General features: G+C 38.6%; 2 protein-coding genes across 4 annotated transcripts in view; one reads left to right on the top strand and one right to left on the bottom strand.

The window, feature by feature from the left end:
• The window catches only part of Unr (cold shock domain-containing Unr), a 287,182-nt gene extending 272,595 nt beyond the window's left edge, over window positions 1-14,587 (bottom strand). For 2 of the 3 annotated variants that reach the window (XM_067156402.2, XM_067156419.2), the window contains exons 1-2: window positions 14,528-14,587; window positions 13,235-14,124 (exon numbers count right to left, since the gene is read on the bottom strand). In XM_067156402.2, coding sequence (XP_067012503.2) covers window positions 13,235-13,714 — 480 coding nt within the window. In that variant the 5' untranslated portion in view covers window positions 13,715-14,124; window positions 14,528-14,587. Of the gene's footprint in view, window positions 1-13,234; window positions 14,125-14,214; window positions 14,344-14,527 lie in introns of those variants that run through there. The other variant, XM_067156409.2, reaches the window with a different exon arrangement.
• The window catches only part of LOC136884329 (ataxin-3), a 141,845-nt gene continuing 133,335 nt past the window's right edge, over window positions 14,570-23,079 (top strand). The window contains exons 1-2 of the mRNA XM_067156431.2: window positions 14,570-14,670; window positions 14,905-15,069. Coding sequence (XP_067012532.2) covers window positions 14,647-14,670; window positions 14,905-15,069 — 189 coding nt within the window. The 5' untranslated portion in view covers window positions 14,570-14,646. The remainder of the gene's footprint in view (window positions 14,671-14,904; window positions 15,070-23,079) is intronic.

Below are 23,079 nucleotides of genomic sequence, written 5' to 3'. Positions count from 1 at the left end.
TGCCATGTTGGATCGAAATTGGACGAACACCAACCAGAAGCTAAGACATGTGATAATAAAATTAGCAGTACACGGGTACCACCATAAAATATCTAAAAATATGTCTTATCACGACCCAAATGAAAAATGTGAGTGTTCGCTGTGTGATCAGTTCTGTGACATATATCACATCACAAGATGTAAAAACAACAACAAATGTCTATGCGATTATAGCAAAGACTAAAACGGTCAATAATCTTTGTAATGCACATTCGTGCGCTTTTCTAATAATAATAATAATAATAATAATAATAATAATAATAATAATAATAATAATAATAATAATAATAAAATGGTTGGTCACTGGATTTTGATGGCTGAGTACTGGAGATTTTGTTACCAATTGGACAATGACATTTTGAGCCTAATAATTTGAAGTAATATGTTAAATGAGTGCTTTATAAAAACTAGACACCTTACTTGTAGCACTGCTAAATAAAATGTTGTAGTATAAGTAACTGATTTCTCAAAAATTACCATAACGGATTATACCTACACTACGTGGCTGACTACTGGTGCAGTTGCCCTATATGAAACTTTCCGTTCCTTCAGGGAGATGCTAGTCGTTGGCATAGATGTTGAAAAGGGATAGTGCAAGGACACTTTCTTCGGGTACCAGTAACTGATTCTTCTGAGGTCTCCACCTACTTCTTTTTCCCTGAAATTCAAGAAAATAAAATTCCATACTGAAGGAGGTTTCCTTACCAAAAGGTGAGCTGGTAGCTTTTGGTGATGCTGTAAAGCATTTGCAGAAGAAGTATGTGGTAGACTGCTGAATAGTGAATACTGCTCCATAATTTGCTCTCTTTCAAAACTCTGTCTAATGTGCTGCACCAGTCACAGTATTTGTGATGTAAAGCTTTTTCTCATCCTGAATCCAGCTTGCTGAGGTATGGTATAAGAAGTGGCTCTAGCTTTCCTGTTAGTCAGTGATGTACGAATCACTCTAGCACCTTGTAAAGACGGCATAGCAAGGAGATAGGTCAATAACGTTTAGGATCATCCTGATCTTTACCTGGTTTATGAACAGCAATTACTCTAGCTTTCCTCAAGATTTTCAGGATTTTGCAGACTGAACACTTGGTCATTAGTTCAGTTAACCAGTGGATTTTTATGAGGCCAAAGTTCTTAATGTGTTCAACTCTTATACAGTCTAGACCAGCTGCTTTGCCGTTCTCACATATCCTCACAATTGATTCCAAAGGCAGAAATCGAATACTGCTCTTTTGGTTGGGCTGACAATCCACTGTTTTCTTCCTAATACACGACTGGGTAACTTACCTAAGCATTACATAAATATATAAAGAGCGATGAAGGTACTATGGTAATGTGTACTTCTCGTTTTCAATTCGCAAAGTCAGCGTCAATATCTTTTCTGTCCTACTCAGTAGGTTATTTATTCTGTTGTACCTCTTATTCACTACAAATTCTGTACCAACGCACATCGATGCACTCTGACTGCTGGTTTTCCTTTCAGCACCTTGAAGCCTTCAGAGGTGGTGGTGGTGATTTTTGTTTTAAGAGGAAGTACAAATACATAACCATCCTTTCTGAAGAAATTAAGTGGAAACAAAAATGAAAATAAAATTAAAACTATTTATTCAATGATACTGCTGAATCCCCACCTTCACAACTTGTTTCTTGTATGGCTATTATCCTAACATTTTCTCTCATTCATCTTGCCTATTACCTAAAGTTTGCCAGTCTTGGTCATTGTATGTTTATGGTCCCCATTCTGAAAACTCCACACTCAACTGTCCCTCCAAGCTCTGGAGCTTCATCTATTGTGTTTCCTTCACCTTGCTCGCTTAGTCCTTGTACAAACACTTTCCTTGAAACATTCAATCATAATATTTTCCTTCAACTTATCTCTTTGTTTTTGTTTTTTTCCCTTCCTATCTTCAATTTCTATACATTCAGTTGGCAATGCGTGATTACTGGGTTGTGGGAGGAGCCCATGTATGTTGTTGGTAATGTCTTGCAGTTCAACATAATGGTTTCTGAATTTTCAGGATTTTGGAGACTGAGTACTTGGTACCATAATGATAAGTGTTGGTGGGCATTGTCTTGATATCTTCAAGTGTGTCTAAATTATGATTACTACAGATTGTTACCACCCAGCTTTCTCACTCATTTTTCTGTCCTGGTTATTTCCTAACTAAATTACTTCGTCTTACTTGGGCTACCATTGCATTTCCATCTCTTGTCACATTAAGGTTTTCATTATCTTTTGTAAATTGTATTAGTTTCATACATTCTTATGATCATCTGATGAACTAGTGGATGTATACATCTGTAATGGTGTAGTATTTTAGCGGGCACTGCTTTGATGCCTGTGATTAAAATTTAAAACATTCCATGCTTCGATTTACATAATGCCAATATTCATCTTCCAGATGATTATCAATAATATTATTTGCTTTAAGTCCCACTAACTATTTTTACGGCTTTCAAAGATGCCGAGGTGCCAAAATTTAGTCTAGCAGGATTTCTTTTAGGTACAAGTAAATCTACCGATATGAGGCTGACGTATTTGAGCACCTTCAAATAACACCGGACTGAGCCAGAAACAAACCTCCCAGGTTGGAGTCAGAGGGCCAGCGCCTCAACCGTCTGAGCCACTCCGCCTGGCCGGATGATTATCCCCTCATGTAGTCCCCACCCAGAGATCTGAATGGTGGACTATTTTAACTCTGGAATATTTATTTTGCCCAAGAATATGCCATCCTCAGTATATCATGTAAGAGAGAGAGCTGCATGTCCTTGAGAGTTATGATACAATACAATACAATAGATTTATTTTGTCTGGCAAGATTAAGGCCATTAGGCCCTCTCTTCCATCTAACCAGAAAAGACAGTTTTTACATGTGCAAAATTGAAATAAGTACACTTACAATTGAAACATCTTGCAACTACTAAACAATACAATATTATGATTAAAAAAGGAAAAAAATAGGAGAATGATGATGATGATGATGATTATTATTTACCCAATTATGATATGATTAGCTAATTTCTATTATCCTTGGTAATAACAGTGGGATTATATAGTCTCTAGTTTGAGGGAGGCTAAATCTACAATATCTCCATAGCATTACTTAGTAGGTAGCGGTGACAAAGTTGCCTAAAACTAGCAGGCGAAGCTCCTCTGACAGAGACGGGAAGTGCATTCCATTGTCGTGCCGAAGAAATAACAAATAAGTTTGTGTATCGTGTGGTGCGGTGAGGTGGAATAGATAAGAGTGTATCAGATTTTGACCGTGTTCCAAAACTGTGATTGGATGAGAGGTGGTGAAATTGACTGTACAAGTAGGGAGGTGAGCATGAGGAGAGTATTCGACGAAGAAGGCATAAAGTATCAAGATTACGGCGCTGTTTGAGTTTTAGCCAACCGAGTTCATCGTAGGCAGGTGTAACATGGTCAAAGTAACGTAGGTCACATATATAGCGAACACAGGCGTTTTGCGCGCGTTGTAGTTTGTCGTTAAGAGTAGTAGTCAGGTCGTTGTACACGGCGTCACAGTAGTCGAAGTGAGGCAATACCAGAGTGCAAATAAGGCGTTCTTTTAATATTCGAGAAAATATGTTGCGGAATCTTCTAAGTGAGTTGAGTGTCGCAAATACTTTCCTGGAGATGCTGGTAACCTGCTGCTTCCAAGAAAGATGTTCGTCTATCATAACGCCGAGATCTTTGACAGATTCACTGAAATTAATGGGTGAATTTTGTAGGTAAAGTTTTGGTAAAGTGAATTTGCTTATAGTTTTTGAACAAAGCCGAGGATTTGAAATTATTATAGCTTGAGATTTTACGTTATTTAATCTAAGTCCATGCATGTCAGTCCAGTTACAGATTTCTTGTAAGTCTCTATTGAAATTTTTAATTTCGTCGGTTAGTCTTTCCGGTTCACAGTGCAAGTATAATTGTATATCGTCAGCATACATGTGGTGTCTGCAGCTGTTTACCGACGACGTAATATCATTTATATAGACAGAAAATAGAAGCGGTCCTAGGACAGACCCCTGTGGAACACCAACCTCTACGGATCGCCAGGATGAATATTCATTGTTGTTGTTTCTTACACACTGCAGACGACCACGGAGGTATGAATTCATCCACTGAAGACTGTTTGTCGAGAACTGGAGTTTAAATGGTTTGGAAAGTAGTATGTCTATGTCAACAGAGTCGAAAGCTTTAGAGAAATCAAGAAGAGCTAGTATGGTAACTTGTCTTTTGTCCATCGCATTGCGAATGTCGTCTGTAACCTTAAGTAGTGCAGTAGTAGTGCTGTGGTTACGTCGAAAACCAGACTGGTGTTCGTCAAGAATATCGTGTATTTGCAAGTAGTTGGAGACTTGTTGGTGTACAATGAATTCTAGGGCTTTTGAAAGGACCGATAATATGCTCACAGGTCTATAGTCAGTTACGTCTTCAGGCGGTGATTTTTTAGCGAGCGGGACGACAACGGCAGATTTCCATAAGGAGGGATACGTGCCAGTCATTAGTGAGTGGTTAAATATGTGAGTTATAGTAGGTAAAATTATGTCAATTATTGTCTTAATAAGTTCTATTTCTATGTTGTCTATCCCTTTGGACTTCGATTTTATTCTAAATATGGCTTGTTTAACTTGCGAGGGTGTCGCATGTGAAAAGTAGAATTTTTCTCTGTCAGGTGCAGGGGAGTTGTAATTGCTGTATAGTGTTCTATGTTTCCTTTCTCTGTCAATGGTATGTCCGGGAGTGGTAAAATATGTATTGAGGGAGTCGAGGGATACGTCAATAGGATGGTCGTCTCTTTGTTTACCTATTCCCATGTGTCTTAGTTCTTTCCAAGCCATAGCAGGTCTAGTATTTTTATTTAGCAGGGTATGTGCATGTCTAATTCTAGCGTTGCGTACTGACTGCGATGTTTTATTTCGTAGCCGTTTAAATGCGTCAAAATTGCCTTGTGTCGGTTGTCGCTTAAACTTTCTATGTGCGGCATCTCGTCTTGCCATTAACTCCTTTAGCTCTAAGTTTAGCCACGGTGCTGGGGCTCGCGTTACCCGTACTGTTTTCGGCGGGGCGTGTCGATCATAGAGCGCTGTCAGATATTCGTTAAATATGTTTACTTTAACGTCAATGTCGTCAACTGTTAGTATATGGTGCCATGGAACATCTAGTGCGTCCTCAGTGAACATACTGTAGTCAATTTTAGAGAGATCTCTGAATGTAATAGTCCTTGGTTTTGTCTTTCGGGTCTTTAAGGAGTAGGATATGTATATTAGGTCATGAGCTGAAATTCCTGGTACAGATGTCTGTCCGTGTTGTAGTACTTTGTCTGTATTCTTGACAATCATTAAGTCGATTGTCGTGTGTGACGTGGCGGTGTGGTGAGTAGGGAGTGTTTGCAAAATGCTCATATCGCAAGATGTAGTCATGTTTAAAAGCTGCCGACATTCGGCATTGTTGTTTCCGGTGTCTGTGTTAAAGTCGCCCATGACAATTACATGTTCATATTGCGGGAGTACGCGTAACAAAGCATTTTCTACGTCCTCCAAATGTCCAATCGCAGGTGGCTTGTACACCACACAGACAGCACATTTCTTATGGGCTACGATTATTTCCAAGAGCAGGAACTCCGGTCTTCTATTGTATTCGCTATCTGAACATGCAATTATCGTAGGCTTTAAACTGGTTTTGACTATCGCTGCTACACCTCCTCCCCTCTTTCCAGCTCTGTCGTTCCGAAGTAAACAGTAGCCAGGTATGTTGAAAGTCTTCGAAGGGATCAGATCATGAAGCCAGGTTTCAGTGAGAAGGCAAACATCAAATACGTCCGGGACAAGTTCTTTAAGTTCGTGGAAATGGGCAGACAATGAATGTACATTTAGATGGGCTATGTGGAGACCTTTCGGGAAAGAGGAAACTTTAGCTAGTAGCAGGTCTCTAGTTGAGTGAGAAGGAAGGGGGGTAATTCCAGGAGGGGTCAGTGGACAGTTGTCACAAGGTCGTGTTCTGTTTGTGGAGAGTGGAGGGGTGAGTGAGGCCTTGAACGGGATTGTGGCTGGGAAGGAATGTCCGGTACTGTCAGAGGAGAGTAACCCATTAGTGCTCGTTGCCACCTTATGAAAAAGTAATAATTATGCGAATGAGATAATCTAACTAAAGTGAGCTAATCTAATTACCTTATGAAAAATTAATAATTATGTGAATGAAATAATCTAAGTACAGTGAGCTAATCTAATTAAATTACACTAAGGTGGTATTTAAATAAAATGAAATATAGTAAATAGAGATCAGAACAGTCAAGTGAATTGTCCGTTTAGTTGCTATCTCTATCCTCCGGTAAGTCACACAGCCGGTTAATGCGCACTTTGCCCCCATCGGGTTTCTTAATGATGATATCGCCGTCTGCAGTCCAACAGTTCGCTACATGGAAACGGTGAATGGCAGCCTTCAGTATGGAGAGTCTAGCGGACGTGAGATCTTCGCGGATGGTAACATGAGTGCCTTTTAGTCTCCTTTTGTTACGGAATACTTCTTGTCGTGTACGATAGGAAGTAAACTTGACAATGATAGGCCGAGTTTTCCCTACTGATTTAGGCCAACACGGTGACTTCTATCAACATCATTGATGTTTATATTCACGCCTATATCCCTGAAGACGTTTACAGCAAGTTCGTCAGTATTTTCTTGTGAGCTCTCCTGCACTCCAAAGATTCTAAGGTTATTTCTCCTACTATATTGTTCGAGAGAGTCGCTTCTAGCTTCGAATTCTGACCTAAGTGCCTGGATTTCCTTGTCCCGACACTCAAGTTTCTTCTTTAAATCCGCTACAAGTTCAGCATTGAACTGGAGAGATTTCTCTAGTTCCTTAACGACAAGTGTGGTCACTCGCTCCGATATCGCCTCTATAATTCTGTCCAGAAACTTACCCGAGCTGAGAGTCTCATTCAGGATCCTCGTGACGGTCTCTTCCACGAGGTTGGCACTACCGTTCGCTTCCTTGCTGTTGCGCTTGTTACTCCTGGTCATCTTGTTTTACAATGGAATATTTTAATGAACTGATAAAAATATGACCACAACAGGGAGACACTTTCACTTTAAACACTTTCAAACTATGTTTGCACACTTTAACACAACGTTTGATAAATGTTACTAGGAAATAACACCTGCTAATTCACTTTGACTGAGGAGCTGATCTCACGCACGTCCGTCAGCCATCAAAACCACCATATATAGTTTCCAACTTATATCTGCTGGGCACAGCAGAATCAACATCGCTAATCCATGTTGAGTAATACAACATGTCTATTCCAATCAGCCATGCAGCCTCCCACCTTTGGTTTTTAAAAGATGCCCATCTGACATAGTTATACCTATTGCTTAGGAAACTGTTTAATTGAGAACAAGTCTCCTCACTGTGACAGCACACAGATTACATGGAAAGCATTGGGTGATAAGATCAACAAATCAAAATACTCAGAAATGGTTTCCCTCACTTTTGGTGCTTAAAAGATGAAAAATTTCAAGTTTCTTCATGTTCGAAGGAAACTGGAGTGTAACACCAGAACTGTTGGAAGGTCTGACTGAATCAATTTTGACATACCAGTAAATGTTTGTGTCTACCATGTAACCTGCAGCGTAATTAACTGTTGTGTTGCCGCCACATTGTCAGAAATGTCAGCTACTATTTTGCAATTTTCGTTACAAGAAGGAAACAGTTACAAACTGTTGACACTGTAATGTCTTTCCAAACATTCGTTATTCTTGAAATAGCTTTGAGAACATTTAGTTCCATAATTCCTGTGAAGCTCAGAAAAAATTGGCTTCATCACTTATTGTCTGTTCTTTATCTTGAAGTTCTGGACCACTCCTTGATCAAGTGGCTCAGAAAAGCTGCAATTATGCTTGGAGGAAAAAAAAAAAGGAAGAAGATAAACTGCACATTTTGCAGCTTAATATTTGGACACAAAATTACATTATCAAAGAATAAAATTCACTTTTCTCTTCTGGTGAAACCTTTTCCTGTCCAGTTAATCTAACTACTACCATGATTTCTCTGATCATCCATTCTTTTCTACTTGATTTCCATTCCGTGTCAAACTCTGTAATGTCTATATTCTCAAAAAAAAAAATTGTTTTGCAGACAAAAAACCTACTATCAGATGAGTACAGGCAAAGGAAGCGAGCGGGGCCTTAATTAAGGTACCGGTACAGACCCGGCACTTACCTAGTGTGAAAATGGGGAAACTACGGAAAGCACGATACCCAGGATTGAACCTGCCTAGTTGGGCTCAGAAGGCTAGCACTCTACTGTCTGAGCTAGTCAGCATGGCTGTAAAATTACTAACTAGTTTGATAGAAGGCAGTTCGGGTTTAGGAAGTTATCTCTCAGGCTCAACTTGAAGCATTCAAACAAAAAAAACCAGCCGATATTTTGGATTCAAGAAGTCAAACTGATGTATCACTATTGACTTATCCAACGTTGTTGATAGGATAAATCATGGAAGACTACTGATAAAAATGAGGCCAAATGGATCAGACAAAAAAGTGACTGAATGTAGATTTCTAGTAAACAGAACTCAGAGAATTGCAGTAGGTGAAGCCTTATCTGATCTTGTAACGATTAAGACAGTAGTTCCTCGAGGAAGTGTTATAGGACAGTTCTTTTAATTTTTTAAATTACTTTACGTCGAACCGACACAGATACGTCTTATGGCAACGATGGGATAAGAAAGGGCTAGGAGTAGGAAGGAAGAGAATGTGGCCTTAATTAAGATACAGCCCCAGCATTTGCTTGGTGTGAAAATGGGAAACCACAGAAAACCATCTTCAGGGCTGCTGACAGAGAGGTTTGAACCCACTTTCTCTGGAATGCAAGCTGATAGCTAAGCGATGCAAACCACAGAGCTACTTACTCGGTTGGACATTGGTTTTCTTACATAAAATGATATGAGGAGAGAACTGGAATCAGAGATAAGGCTTTTTACAGATGATGGTATACAATATAGAGTAACAAATAAATTACAGGATTGTAAGTAAGTGCAAAAAGACTTCGACAATGTAGTGAAATGGACAACAGACAATGGTATGATGGTAAATGAGGTGAAAAGTTAGGCTGTAAGTTTCTCCAAGGGGAGAAGCCCTCTCAGGTTTAATTACCGTGTTGATTGGGTGAAAGTATTTCATGGGAAAGAAAAGATCTTTGTTGGGGTAATCAAATAAACAGGATTTTATATAATGGTTACAAATCTCTTCTAAGGGGTTAGGCCTAGTAAGGATGTAAAGAGGGCATATTAAGTCACTCCTAAGACCACAATTAAAAGTACAGTTCCAGTGTAGGGGACACTTACAAGGATCATTTGATTTGAGAACTGAAAAAAATCCAAAGAAAATCAGCAAGGTTTTTTCTGGGTGATTTTGACAAAAGAATAGTTATGAAAATGTTGTGACTTTTGGCCAGGTGGTGGTGATTACTGTTTTAAGAGGAAGTACAACTAGGCAACCATCCTCTACACAATACTAATCAGAGGGGAAAATGGGAAGGGATCCGACGCTTTGAAAAATGAAGGTATCGGCCAAAGGAAGACAAGGACCACGAAGGGCGTGAAAATGAAAGACTCCTTAGGCCTCAAGTGATCTAATACCGTTGGGGTGAGAAAATAAGAGTTGAAAAAGGGAGGTCGGATAGGATAGATGAAAGTGAGGAGCCTGACACAAGTAAGTGGAAGCAATCCACGAACTCAGCTAAGGGCCCCGTGGTCGCCAACCCATGCTCCAAAGTTCAGAGCCCATGGGTCCCCTTTTAGTCGCCTCTTACGACAGGCAGGGGATACCGTGAGTGTTATTCTACCGCCTCCACCCACAGGGCCAGGAAGACTTGGAAGTAAGCAAAGGAGCTGCTCAAGTAAGTGCTATGTGCCAAGCTGCCAGTGGAGAGAGAGGTTGTGGAATTTTACCTATTTATTGATTTGCCTTGTTTTGCTTGGCATAGGAAAGCGAAATGCCTCCCACTATAACAAGAGAGTTATACGTTTTGTAGTCTGCTGATTAACCCATTCACGTCGTATGACGAGCTGTGGTCGCATGTGGCGTTTTGGCACATGAATCAAATAATGAGCTCAACTTGTAACGATGCAGTGCCTCACTCATCTTCATTTATATTAGATTCCCTTTGCAATATAACTTCTGACAATACACACTGTAAGGAACTAGGCCTAGATGCATGTACTATTGGTAAACAATGCTGTCTGTATTTCTGTGTGACACTAGGATTGCTGAACAACAGTTTATTTTCATCGGTATTCAGCATTCATTATGCAGAACTGGTTTCGCGGTAATGACAATGAGAGATTGAAAGCGCTCGTAGGGTGATTATGGCAATAATGACAGTTTGGAAAATGAATCCGAGTTCGAGGATACTGATAACAACACTGAAAGTTACTGAAGTGAGCAGAGCATTGAAGAAAGTGACAGTGAATGTGCCGCTCCAGGTTCTTCCAAATGCGCATGGCCAGTGACCCAAAAGAACCAAAGTGATTGGAAATTGGAGAAAAAAGACAATAATCCTGATATATATCCATTTCATGGATAGAATGGTGTTTCAGAAATACTTAGGAAAATCGTATAATCTGTCCACCATCCGAAACAGATACATTTAGAGTACACGGATCTACTATTTCTTAAATTATTTCAAAAGAAACATTTGTACCACAGTCAACAGTCACTCAAGGAATGAAAAATGGGTAAGTCATAACCTTCAATGGTATGAATGCAAAATGAGTGAATTATCTGCATTAGTTTTTATTTTACGCACATTTTTATGTGACAGGTACACTCAAACTATGGGTGGGCAAATTCAATTCGAGTACACAGTCAACAATGTAACCATTTATTGTGACTTGAATGGGCTAATGGAGAACAGGCCCCAAATGGAAAATTCTAAACTCCCATGGAGGGAATATTTTTCACCAATAGAGAATGTCAAAAATGTCAAAAACCTTACACCTCCGATTGTTTTGAACAGGCCCCAGACGAATTTCTAGTAGCAGCAAACACACTGTATCTCCCACCATAAAAGTGGGCAACTTAATCTTGAAGAAGTGAAGCTTCATCCACTGTGGAAATATACAATGTGCTGATCTCAAGTTTTTGTCACGAGTCAAATAATGTCGCAGAGGATACTAGAGGCCTATGGGCTGCTTCACGCTCTAAACTGGGGGCTTAACGCCTCTAGACCAATGGTCTAACCTATCCAGACGAATAGTCCTGTCATTAGCTAATGGTCTCCTAATGCCCATTCAGGTGCCCCTTTCTAATAAAATTAGCTAATGGTCTAACCAATCCAAGCCAATAATCTAACCAAACCAGATCAATGGTATTGTCACTATCCACAACTAAATTAGTAGCCATGCCATGTTGAATTCCTAACCTCTCTTTTACACCTCCACTGGTCAAGTTTTACAGTTTTCAGATAGTCAATATACAAAAATTATTATTATCATCACCAGAAAAACGCACGAATGTGCATTACAAAGATTATTGACAGTTTTAGTCTTTGCTATAATCGCATAGAGATTTGTTGTTTTTACATCCTGTGATGCGATACCAGTATATGTCAGAGAAATGATCACACAACGAGCACTCACATTTTTAATTTGGGTTGTGATAAGACATATTTTTAGATATTTTATGGTGGTGCCCATGCACTGCTAGTTTGATTATCACATGTCTTAGCTTCTGCTTGGCGTTCGTCCAATTTCGATCCAACATAGCATCTGTGCTATAGAACTCTAGCGGAATTTCTTCTCTCTTCTTCCACCTCTCCGCTAGGTGTGCTTCTACATTCTTTGTGGATGGCAATGGTAGTTTTATCCTTAGTTCCTCAATAAGGAAAGGTTCCGTGCTAGTTTGTATGTTAGGCAGGAATGCGTGTATTTTGAGATGCCCATTATGGTCTTTAGGAATTTTGCTTCAACTATACAAAGGTTATTGTAATCCTGTTAATATGTCTATTTACAAAAAGCAAAATGTGAAGTCACATGTGCCATTATGGCTAATTCAGAACTCTAGCAAGCAGCAGTAAAACTATGAAAAGCACATTTCTTTATGTAGGCCTAGGTTACACAGGGAGAAAGAATTTTTGAAAATTGTATTCAAGTAACTGTTAAGTTTATGTGAAAAGATTCCACAAATTATGCCAATACATGTTTCTGTAGTTTCAATATAGCTCATACCATGTTAAGAAAACAGTACTGCTCTTATGACAACAGGGTTGCCATTTCTAACGAATATGTTCAACACCATCACAGGAAAATGGCGGCACAAATTTGTGAAATTCAGTATTTAAGTTCAGGACAGAAAGCGGAAGAAACTAAGCTACAAATTATTTTTATGACCCAAAGAGGATGGGGGGTTTACAGGGGCTATTTTTGGTTTGTACAGGATCAGAGGTAAACTATGGCACATAAAAAACCTCAGCATTGAAGTGTAAGGCAAATTGGGGAGAAAATATACAAATATTTTTTATGGGCTCGAGGAGTGAGGGATGCATTTAATTGCATTTAATAAATTTCTCCAAGCAATAAAGGCTAGAAAGCTGACACAACAAATAAATACTGCAGATGACTCTACAAAAGATCACAGTATTATGTTAAAGAAATCACACACGTAGGCTTTTCGCACAACTCCCACTCAGCACAAGACGAATTACACACTGATTTAATGCCTAAAAACACACAAGCAACAAATATATACTGTAGATGACTTCACTTCAGAAGTGAGCTGCCAGTGGTTCACAGAGTGAGGGATTACACCAGACTTGTACCAGGGCAACACACAAGGAAAATGAAGGCAACAAAGCGATCGCTGTTCTCACTATTGCCCACGGGCAAAAATGCCTCATCCTTTTAATCTACCGGTATCTTTCATAACACATTACAAATTACAATATAATATTCCTTAATCATGAGGAATTATGGGTGTCTCTCAGAGTGGATGTGTTCACTCCTTGTAGGTCCTTAATAGCAGTACTGTTTTCTTAATGTGGAATGAGCTTGTAGATAGTGGTAAGTGGGATGTAATCTATGCCAAATTAAGTTAAAAATAACCTAATACTGTCATACTGCAGTACTACTGTTGTTCAACATGATTTAACATAATGCTGCTAAATGTACATTCCGAGCATGCTAAATAATTCTGATATTCACTCACCAGTAACTTTTCAATAATACCAGTCTCACGAGTACCCTGGTTGCCCAGGGAGGAATCATTATAGCTTGAACCACTGTTTGAATTGCTGTTGGTGCTGGAGTTGTTTCCCGAAGGTGAAATAGTTTCTCCATTATAAGCACTGTTAGAACCCTCAGTGCCAGTGAATGTTCCAATAGGAAATCTTCCACCTCCCCGAGAATTATTAGGCGTTGTGTAAGAATTGTAGTTAGGTGAATAATGGGTACTGGAGCTTGCTTTGCTAGTATAAACATTATTTGGCGAGTCCTTAGGAGTTGACTGACCACTCTGGAAATGGTTGCTACTGTTATTGTTGAAATTCGTTCCATTAGGAGAATTATGGAAATTAGGTGGTGTGGCAGAATTTTTGGGGATTGTCAAGGACTTGAAACTGTCCAGTATTGCTGTGTCTGAGTTCATGGCTGGCGGCTGGAACGATTTCCACTGAGGATTATTGGACATACTCTTTAACAAGTTACAGTAGATTGATAATATACCACAATGAATAACTTCGGCTTAAGAATGACGTATCACAGAATGGTTCTTTGTATATGAGTTAGCAGTACATGTATGTAGAATATACAATGCAAAGCCTGGTGGCTTCAGTTCAATGGTATACATATATAAAATAAAAAAGAAAATCTATCGAGAGTTCATTACGATGCAATATTAATTCTAAATGATGCGTTTTGCAACACGATTATCTTCTATTAAAATGTTTGGAGTCACTGATGTTGACAGAGGTCTTAAGTGAAAAATGAAGTTGGCAAAATCCTCAGATGTCTTCAATGCGTGCTGGGTGCGGATTGTGTTGTGGGCTTACTTTATACTTGATCGTTGTTCCAATTTTCCTAATCTAACAGTTACACAAGCTGGAAAAAGAAAGAAAATCTCATTAAATGCTAATATCCTTCCATGTCCTGGAACTAATCAAGGTGAAGTTAGGCTAACTTCCTACTTACATTTATACATGAAAGTAAATATAAAAGTATGCTCTACATGCAGATGCTTTCAGCTGTTTCACAAATAAGTTTATTTGGTGAGATTTTATTATAATAACAATTTAGAAGAAAGTTCTCCATTCTGGTTGAAACGCACAGCAGAACGATGTCGGCCTTTAAAGGCGTATTTAGTCATTAAAAATTTCTTCTCTTTCAACAAAGCCATGTCAATAATCACAGAAATCATTTAAGGAATATGTAACCTACACTTCAGGCTATTTTAATTTCCACATGAAAATTTACTGACGGAAATATCTCAAATTAACTGACTCACCACGACACAGCACAGCACTGACGACATGCCGCCATGTTGAATGTCAACACTCCAACGCAAAAACACACCAACATTTTGCTGGGCCTATTTCCATTGGTTTAAGTGTGAATGTCGGCAATATGGAGGCTATATTTCATGAGAAGGTTTGTAACAACTTTTAACCTATTTATTTTTTTTAATTAAATAATTCATAACAGACTACTTGTATTCGATGCATAAACAGCTGATGAACAGAAGATTTCCATTCAGTTTAAGATTTGTACACTTTCTTTCGGTATATTTTATTTTGTGTACATTCTAACCCTACTTTGGATTATATTAAGTTAAGGAAAGAAACTTTATTTGATGATATCAAGCTGTTTATATGTATATTCCAGCAAGAAGGATCTCTTTGTGCACAGCACTGTTTAAATGCATTGCTGCAAGGACCATACTTCACGCCTGTTGACCTAGCTACATTGGCACAACAGATGGATGATGAGGAGAGATTGAGAATGTCCGAATCAGGAGTTGACAGTGACGAATATAGAAGATTTATTGAGGTTTAGTAAACATAATAGTTCTTTTGGTCACATTTAATGTGATGTCCAATGCATGTCTTGATTTTGTAGTTTTTTTTTTTTAACTTCATGAGATAATATCTAGCTTAGCTGTGAAAGTGTGGTTAGGTTACCTTACTAATTTTGCTCACCTTCCTTGAAAATTCAGCTATTCATTTTAGCTGAACTAAACGATCCAATTTCATACTTTCTTTACAAGGAACATATTTATAATTCAGAAGGAAGAACAAGTTCTTGCTATTTCACCTTCCATACTATGAAATCTGCTTGTTGCTAATTTAGTGTAGCTTAATAATTTTAGTTTTGGATCATTGTACGCATCCCTCATGCTGTATGACGGGAGAAGATCCTGTAATTTCTAATTCTAGTATTTTATGCATTTCCTTATAAAGTGTTAAGTTCTCTGTTGCATGTAAAATAGACATACGGTAGGCCTATGGTATGTATATTGTAATGTATTGCATCCTGACAGATTCTTCCTTCCCTTCTGCTTCACCACCCCAATTAATAAGGGAATTGTTTTATAAAATCTGATGCAGTAACTAGTTTTACATTTCATAATAAATTTATTGCAGCCAAAGGGTTATAATATAAACACTTAAATACACCCAGATATACATCAATAATAATATACAATCAATGCTTGCAAAACATTATCAGTTATTGACACATTTGTGTCAAGCTTCCTTTTTTACGGACACATTCAATGGCATGGTATATATCACATCGTTGGTCATAGAAGACACATACACAGCCTGGTCCTGGCTCGTGGAACCTGTACGGCAAACCTGGTCACTGTATGCCTCAGATCATATCCACCGCACGTCCAATCCCTGTTTATCATCGCATCAGTTGAGTACAACTCATCCCATATCATAGCCCTCTTTGATTGCAATTCTTGTAGCAACTCTCTGTAACACCTTGTCGCTGAAAGTAATAATCTAGGCCTAAATCTTATGTCTTCAATGAAGTAGCCTAAGTCTCCTTTGCAAGAACGTATACTAGTCTTGATGATGTATATTTAGAGACACATAGAACTCTCTTCAAGAATCTAGCCTTCAGACTTCCAACTCTTGTAGGCCTAGTTGTCTTTTCGAGAGATGTTGCCATATTAGCTCTAGACCATATATGGCTGTTGGAACAACTTTCGTATTAAACATAGCCATGGCTGTCCCCAAAGATAGCTGTGGGAGGTGTTTAATATCACTAATGCTTCGTATAGCTGCGATGACTCTCTCCTTTAGGTGTATTGTGAATGTTGTTCCTGTTACCTGTATTGTAATCCTCAGATATTTGTATTGGTTATTAATTTGTAACTTTTGTCCTTTACATAGGATATAATCACCCTTAGATAATTTTCCTCTCCTCCTGAAAACAAACAATTCGGTTTTGTTCGCATTAAGGTCCATTTTATTTTCTTCTGCCCACTTCACGATTAAGTCCATGGCAACTTGTGGTTCCTCTTTACTCTCAGATGCAATTTTAACCCTCCATGTTTGCTTCTTGATTTCTTTGATTGCATCCTGTGTGAAGATATTAAACAGCAGAGGACTTAGTGGGTTCCCCTGTAATACCCCATTTGTCTGCCGGATCCACCTTGATGTGCAGAGATTGTCACTTCTCCGATAGTAGGGCCTATGTTGGTAACTAGCCTTGTGAGCCAGGTACAACCAACAATTTCCTATAGTTTTCTAACAAGTTTCCGCCTACCTACTGTATCAAAAGCCTTGAAGTAGTCAGTAAATATTACAAACATTTTGCCTTGCTTTTTCTGGTTATTTCATGAATATCTTGCAGGAGGCATTCCGTTGCCATCAGAGTAGATCTCCCGGTTCTAATTCCGAACTGTTCGTCAGGGAGAAGCAGGTCTACTATTCTATTGATTCTCTGAGTTATCAGTTTGGTGAGAATCTAAAGCTGCTGATTCAAGAGTCGCTGCATGATATGATTCTGGTTTGTTTACTTCTCCTTTCCCTTTGTAGAGCATCTTAACGACTGATTTTCTCTATACATTTGGAATGTTTCCTGTTTCCACACACTTGTTCATCAGTTCTAACCATACTGTTTCTAGGTAAGGGAGAGATGTCTTCAGATATTCGTTGTAGAAACCATCTGAGCCTGCTGCCTTGTTAGATTTTTCACTTGAGATCGCTTTTCCTACTTCTTCTTGAGTGAAAGGACTACATGGTTTAAATTCTCCTTCCATTGTAGGTGTTAAGTCCCGTTTACATAGTATATTTTCCATATACACCTCCCAGATCTCCATTGGTATGTCTGCTGGGAATCTTGTTTGACGTGGACGCGCTGCTTTGTAAGGGTTTTCCTTGATTTCCTTCAAAAGAGTTGTATGCCTTTCTAGCAGATTGATATTCTGCTAGGTGGATGACGTCCATACTTTGTCTGGCTACTCGCATTTTCTTCAAAGTTGCCTGCCTTACTTGGAAGCACTCACTGTCGAATCACTCTTTGGCTTTGCGGTTACCATTCCACGATTCGGTTGCTTCTTTTATGTAGTCCTCTATGAGAAGTGTCGCTTTGTCGATCTTTCCTGCTCTGATTTCTTGGAGCATATGCTCCGTTTCATTTAAGTTTTCCTGTAGTAGAGATGAGTTTAGGCATCTCTTTAGTTTCATTACTAGATCTTGTCTCTCTAGCTGGACTGCAGTACATGTTTGTGATCTGCTTTCTCATCAGTGCACCATCAGTATGTGTGAGCAGTGTTTGGGACTGCACCTCTATGCGCTTTACTAGAACAGTATAAGTCCAGGATCCGCCGGCATGGGCAAGCACGGTCTCTGCGGCTGCTGCTCGTGCGTCTATATGGCGTCATGTATGACGTATTTAGCGAGTTGTTTGCGAGCATGGCACATTCGAAGGGATGTGTAGCGGCCGCTAAATGTATGAATTAATGGTCTGGTATATTTAGCTGTTTGAGACTGCATAACACAATTCACGGGCACTAGATTGGGTTACAACTTGACTAATTGGTTCATGAAATAGATATTAACGATGCTGCTATATGATGGGGCTGACTTGATGTCGCGAAAACTTTACGAGTATTAAGTACGTCCAGCAAGTACGAAAAGCATTGGTCTGCTTTGGTTAGGTCCGGCTAGTGGCAAAACCATTGGTCTGGGGACAAGCAAAGGGGATTGGGGGTCGTAACGATATCTCGAAAATTTCTCGGGGATTGACGTTAAAAATTAATTTGGACTTTCAGGAAACTTTTAAGCCCAAAAAAAATATAGGTCATCGCTTTGGAATTAAAAGTATAACTGGATGAAAACATTGTTGTACTTTCGTGCTGTTATGCTCTCTGCACTTCGAATTCCTTCCTTCTCAACTTCCATTTACTTTCTTTAATATCTCGAAAATTTCCCTCAACACTTTCTCGGGGATTGACGTTAAAAATTTATTTGGACTTTAAGGAAACTTTTAAGCCCAAGAAAAATATAGGTCATTGCTTTGGAATTAAAGATATAACTGGATGAAACAATGTTGACACTCCAGCACACAGCCGTTATCAACACTCAGACACAGCCAAGGCCAACTAATCTATCTAGTTACATACTATCCACTTCATTCCGTATCGATATTGCATTCAAATAGGAATTAAGTAAAAACTTTTCCACCTGATCAATACTTTTATTATTTAACCTTAGACTAAATTATGTCATTAAAAACTGCAGTACATGTTTCAATTGCTTGCCAATCATCATCAGCTGCTTATCTTATAGCTTAGGCGAAAGAACATAAAATATTTGATAATTAAAATTTGTTGGTAAAGGACACTTAATGGTGAGGAAGGGTGGGGGAGGGGGATGTTAAAATTAGATATACAAATTAAAAAACTATTTCTAAACTAAAACTTCCTAAAATTCCTTCTATGGTACTACCCTAGTTCTTCATTAGGTTCGGCTGTGTTTCACTCACTGCTCAGTTCACTTGTCTTGATTATGTGTTCTTCATTTTTCTAGATCATTCTTATTGTCCGCTAGAAGAATTTATGCTGACTATGGTCGAATTTGTTCAGTATTTCATATAGACGGATAGTTTGAAGTACGACCTGTAACCGGCAGGAAAGATATAATTATTAATTAAAAAGATTTTGTTTGAGATTGTGTTATCCAAATGAATTGTACATATTTGAAAAGAATTGTAAAGGCCGAAACTTACCCCTATTTAATTGTTCATTGTGTAAATTTATTCTAAATCTTTAAAAGATTGGCACATTTGGTGTGACCTGAAACCGGCAGAAGAACGTGTTGGTTATTTAAGAGAATCTGGAAACATGTTTCTTGCACGGAGTTATTATGCCATAAAGAAACTATTTTAAACTTACCCCTGTCCAATTTATTCTGGTTACGGAGTTTACTTGTTTGTTTCTGTCTCTGCCGTCTTCGACCTAGTGTAATAGCTGTGTGATAAGTGCGTTTTACTGGCTTGGTTTGGAGGAGGAAGGGGAAGTGAGAGTGTGTTGTCATTTGTTGTCGAGTTAAGGGGATTGGTTTCTATTTGTGACGTAGCTGCTTTGTGATAGGTTCCTGCTTTCACTGGGTGTGTTCGATTGCTTTCTAATACGTCCATGTATCTTAAAATGTGCTCAAATAAGGGGTTTCTTTGTTCACTTGTTTCATTTAAATTTTTATCCTTATTTAACATTTTGTCCAGAAATATGTGTATACTTTCCAAACTATTCTGATTCATTAGTCTTCCCTTACTTAATCTTTTGATAATTACGAGATCCTAGTTGATGCTTGTAAATTTGTGTCCTGTCTCTCTCATATGTTCACCCATTGCCGAAAACCTCCTATGTCTCTCTGCATTAATAGGCTATGCTCCTGATATCTTATTATGAAATTGCGTCCGGATTGCCCGACATATGTGGCCCGACACTGATTACATGTTAACTTGTAAATTCCTGAATTTTGGAACTTACTTTCATTATTCTCGTTGACCTTGCTATGATTAAAGAACCTGTGTCTAGTGTTGTTGTTCGTTGAGAATGCTATCTCAGTGTCATGTTTCCTGAACAAGTTGGTGATTGTATAAATGTTCGGATTATTAAAAGTGAACCTCACATAATTTTTGGTCCGTTTTGTTTGTTTAATTAGACTCGTTTGCTGTTCATTTGCGTTTAGTGATTAGCCTGTTGATCATTTTTAAATAAAGCCGTTAGGGAGGGCTTGTTGTCGAATGAAATTAAGTTCTTTATTCCTCTCTTTATCGGTTAGCGGAATTTCGAAAGCTCTATTAACAAAGCTATGATAGGCATATTTTTTCTGTGATTCAGGATGTAAGGAGTTGTTATGAATTGTAGTTGGAGTGAATGTTGGTTTTCTGTATATTCCAAAATAAAATTGGTTTCCTTTCCTAGTTGTAGTTATGCCCAAAAAATTGATTGAATTATTTTCCTCTTCTTCAATAGTAAATTGTATTTTGGGATCTAGGTTGTTCAGGGAGTTCAAAACACTAAGATTTTCATTAAGGTCCTTGTTAATCATAGCATATGTGTCATCCACATAGCGTACCCACAGGTCTAACCCTTTGACGTGGTTTACAATTTGGGTATGTTCAAGGTGGTCCAGATATATATTGGCTAATATGCCCGAAGCTGGGGCTCCCATTGGAAGGCCTTCTTGTTGATAAATTTTATTATTAAATAAAAAATAGTTTTGGTTGAGTACAAATTTCAGTATTGTCATAAACTCTTCTACTTCGGGTTTGCTTATCCGTTTATTTTCTAATAAATTGTTCTTTATGATTTTGATCGTTTTTTCTATAGGAATGTTAATATACATACCCTTTATATCGAATGAGCATGTAACATGAGAGGGTCTAAGCTTGAATTCCTTGATTATCTTGCTAAAATCACTAGCATTTTTTACAGTTGTATCTGAATAGAATACATAATTTTTTGTTAAAAATTTGTGAATCTATTGAGATGTTTTGTATGTGGGGCTCTTACGGAAGTTTATTACTGGCCTAATGGGTATATCTTTTTTATGTAACTTGGGCATGGCTCTTACTGTAGGCAATCCTGGATTCATATTTATCATCTTTTGTATTTCTTGCTCGTTTAGGAGGAAGGTACTTTGCTTAAGAATTCCTTTCAGGTTTCTTTGAATTCGTGTAGTCGGATCTTTATTTACGACTTTAAAAGAAAAATAATTCAATAAGAATAAATTTAAAGTAAAAAGAATTCAATAAGAATAATTTCTGGCACAACAAGAATTTATTAACCACACCGCCAAAAGACTGAGGACCTAAAAGAACTGGGGCAGACTTAAAAACAGACAGGCTGTGAGACAGATCCTGAAGAAAGTCCATGATTTTTAGGATTGTTTAGATTTGGAAATAATAAGTGGAAATAAAGCTGGACAGAGCGCTCTAATCCCCCGAATTAACTTAACGATATCCGATAAAACACTTCCATTTTGTTTCAAGAGGCATCAGGCATCATTGTCCAATTCGCTTGGCATTTTGTATCATGATCAAACCTCAAGGAATGTGACAGCCTCTGTTTACCTCAGCCAGTATTCAGCCATGGCCGATTAAATTTTGCATTGTCAAGACAGCGATATTTTAAAGTTGCAAAATTGCCAAAAGGTAATTGTACAAGGAATGCACCGAGCAAGTGGCTGCTTGGTTCAGGTTACGTAGCTATCAGCTTACATTCAGAACATAGTGGATTTGAACCCCACTGTCGGCAGCTCTGGAGATGGTTTTCCGTGGTTTCCCATTTTCACACCAGGCAAATGCTAGGACTGTACCTTAATTAAGGCCATGGTTGTTTCCTTCCCACTTTAAGCCATTTCTTATCCCGTCGCCGCCGTAAGCCCAACCTGTGTCGGTGCGAATTAAAGAAAATTGTAAAATAAAATAAAGTACAAATAATGTTGTAGGCTCTATATAACAAAATCCTTCCATAACTATTTACCCCATTGACATGTCTTGAGGAGTTTCAGCTAGTCAGTATTTTAGTTAACATTAATATAACCTTGTATATTTAAAGGTTGATGTGGTGTTAGCTCTCTGCTGCAGCTGTTGTTTTAAATTAAATTTTTCTTTTAATAACATTACAGAGGTGAAATACATTGAAACATTTAAAGTTAAGATCATTTGTGTACGTAGTTGGACCAAGCATGTTGGTTATGCTGTGTGAGTCATGTAGCTGTATTTCTACATTTGTAGGCCTATATTGTGAGCTCAAACTCTTCTGTCGGCAGTGCCAATACAGTTTTCCACACTAGGAAAATGCCAGAGAAATACCTTAATTAAGGCCACGGTCTCTTCCTTTCCAGTTCTAGACTTCTCCCATTGCACCTTCGCTGAAAGCCTGAGTGTGTTTGTGCAATATTTAACCATTTACAAATGAATACAATTATTTTTTAGATCCTGTTTGTTGTTCATGTTTGTGGGTTACTGTAGTCACGTCGTAGTTTGTGAACCATGGGCAACGGCTGAGTGGCCTAGTAAGTGGTCCTGAGAGTCGGGATACCAGTTGCTATGGAATGGGAGTGGGCATCTCGGACATATTCTGAGTCACGGCCCTCCTTGTGCTCATGCGGCTAGGACTATAAAATTCACCGGTGGTCCATAACCCGTTAGAGGAGAGATCCTCACTTGGACTATGTGCAAGTAGGGTAGCATCCTGCTTCATGAATTTACCGAGCTCAGAACATTTTAAGCAAGTCTCGGACCTATGGGAGTAATGGAGTCCCACTCCCATTTGACAGGCGAGGGACTCCTTGGAAACAACTTGGGGAACGAAATGGAATTCGATGGGGAGCTATCAATATAAAGGAAGAAAGAAGGTAGAACTGGCTGAGTCAGCAAAGATGCATCTGGATGTGCTAGGAGTAAGTGATATTCGGGTAAGGGGAGATAATGGGGAAGAGATAGGAGATTATAAAGTGTACTTGACGGGTGTTAGAAAGGGAAGGGCAAGGTCTGTGGTAGGGCTCTTCATCTGGAGTACCATTGCACACA

This window comes from Anabrus simplex, chromosome 1, assembly GCF_040414725.1.
Source record: "Anabrus simplex isolate iqAnaSimp1 chromosome 1, ASM4041472v1, whole genome shotgun sequence".
Classification (NCBI taxonomy): Eukaryota; Metazoa; Arthropoda; class Insecta; order Orthoptera; family Tettigoniidae; genus Anabrus; species Anabrus simplex.
Note: the sequence above shows the minus strand (reverse complement) of the source record. Positions and strands in the feature narration are given on the sequence as shown.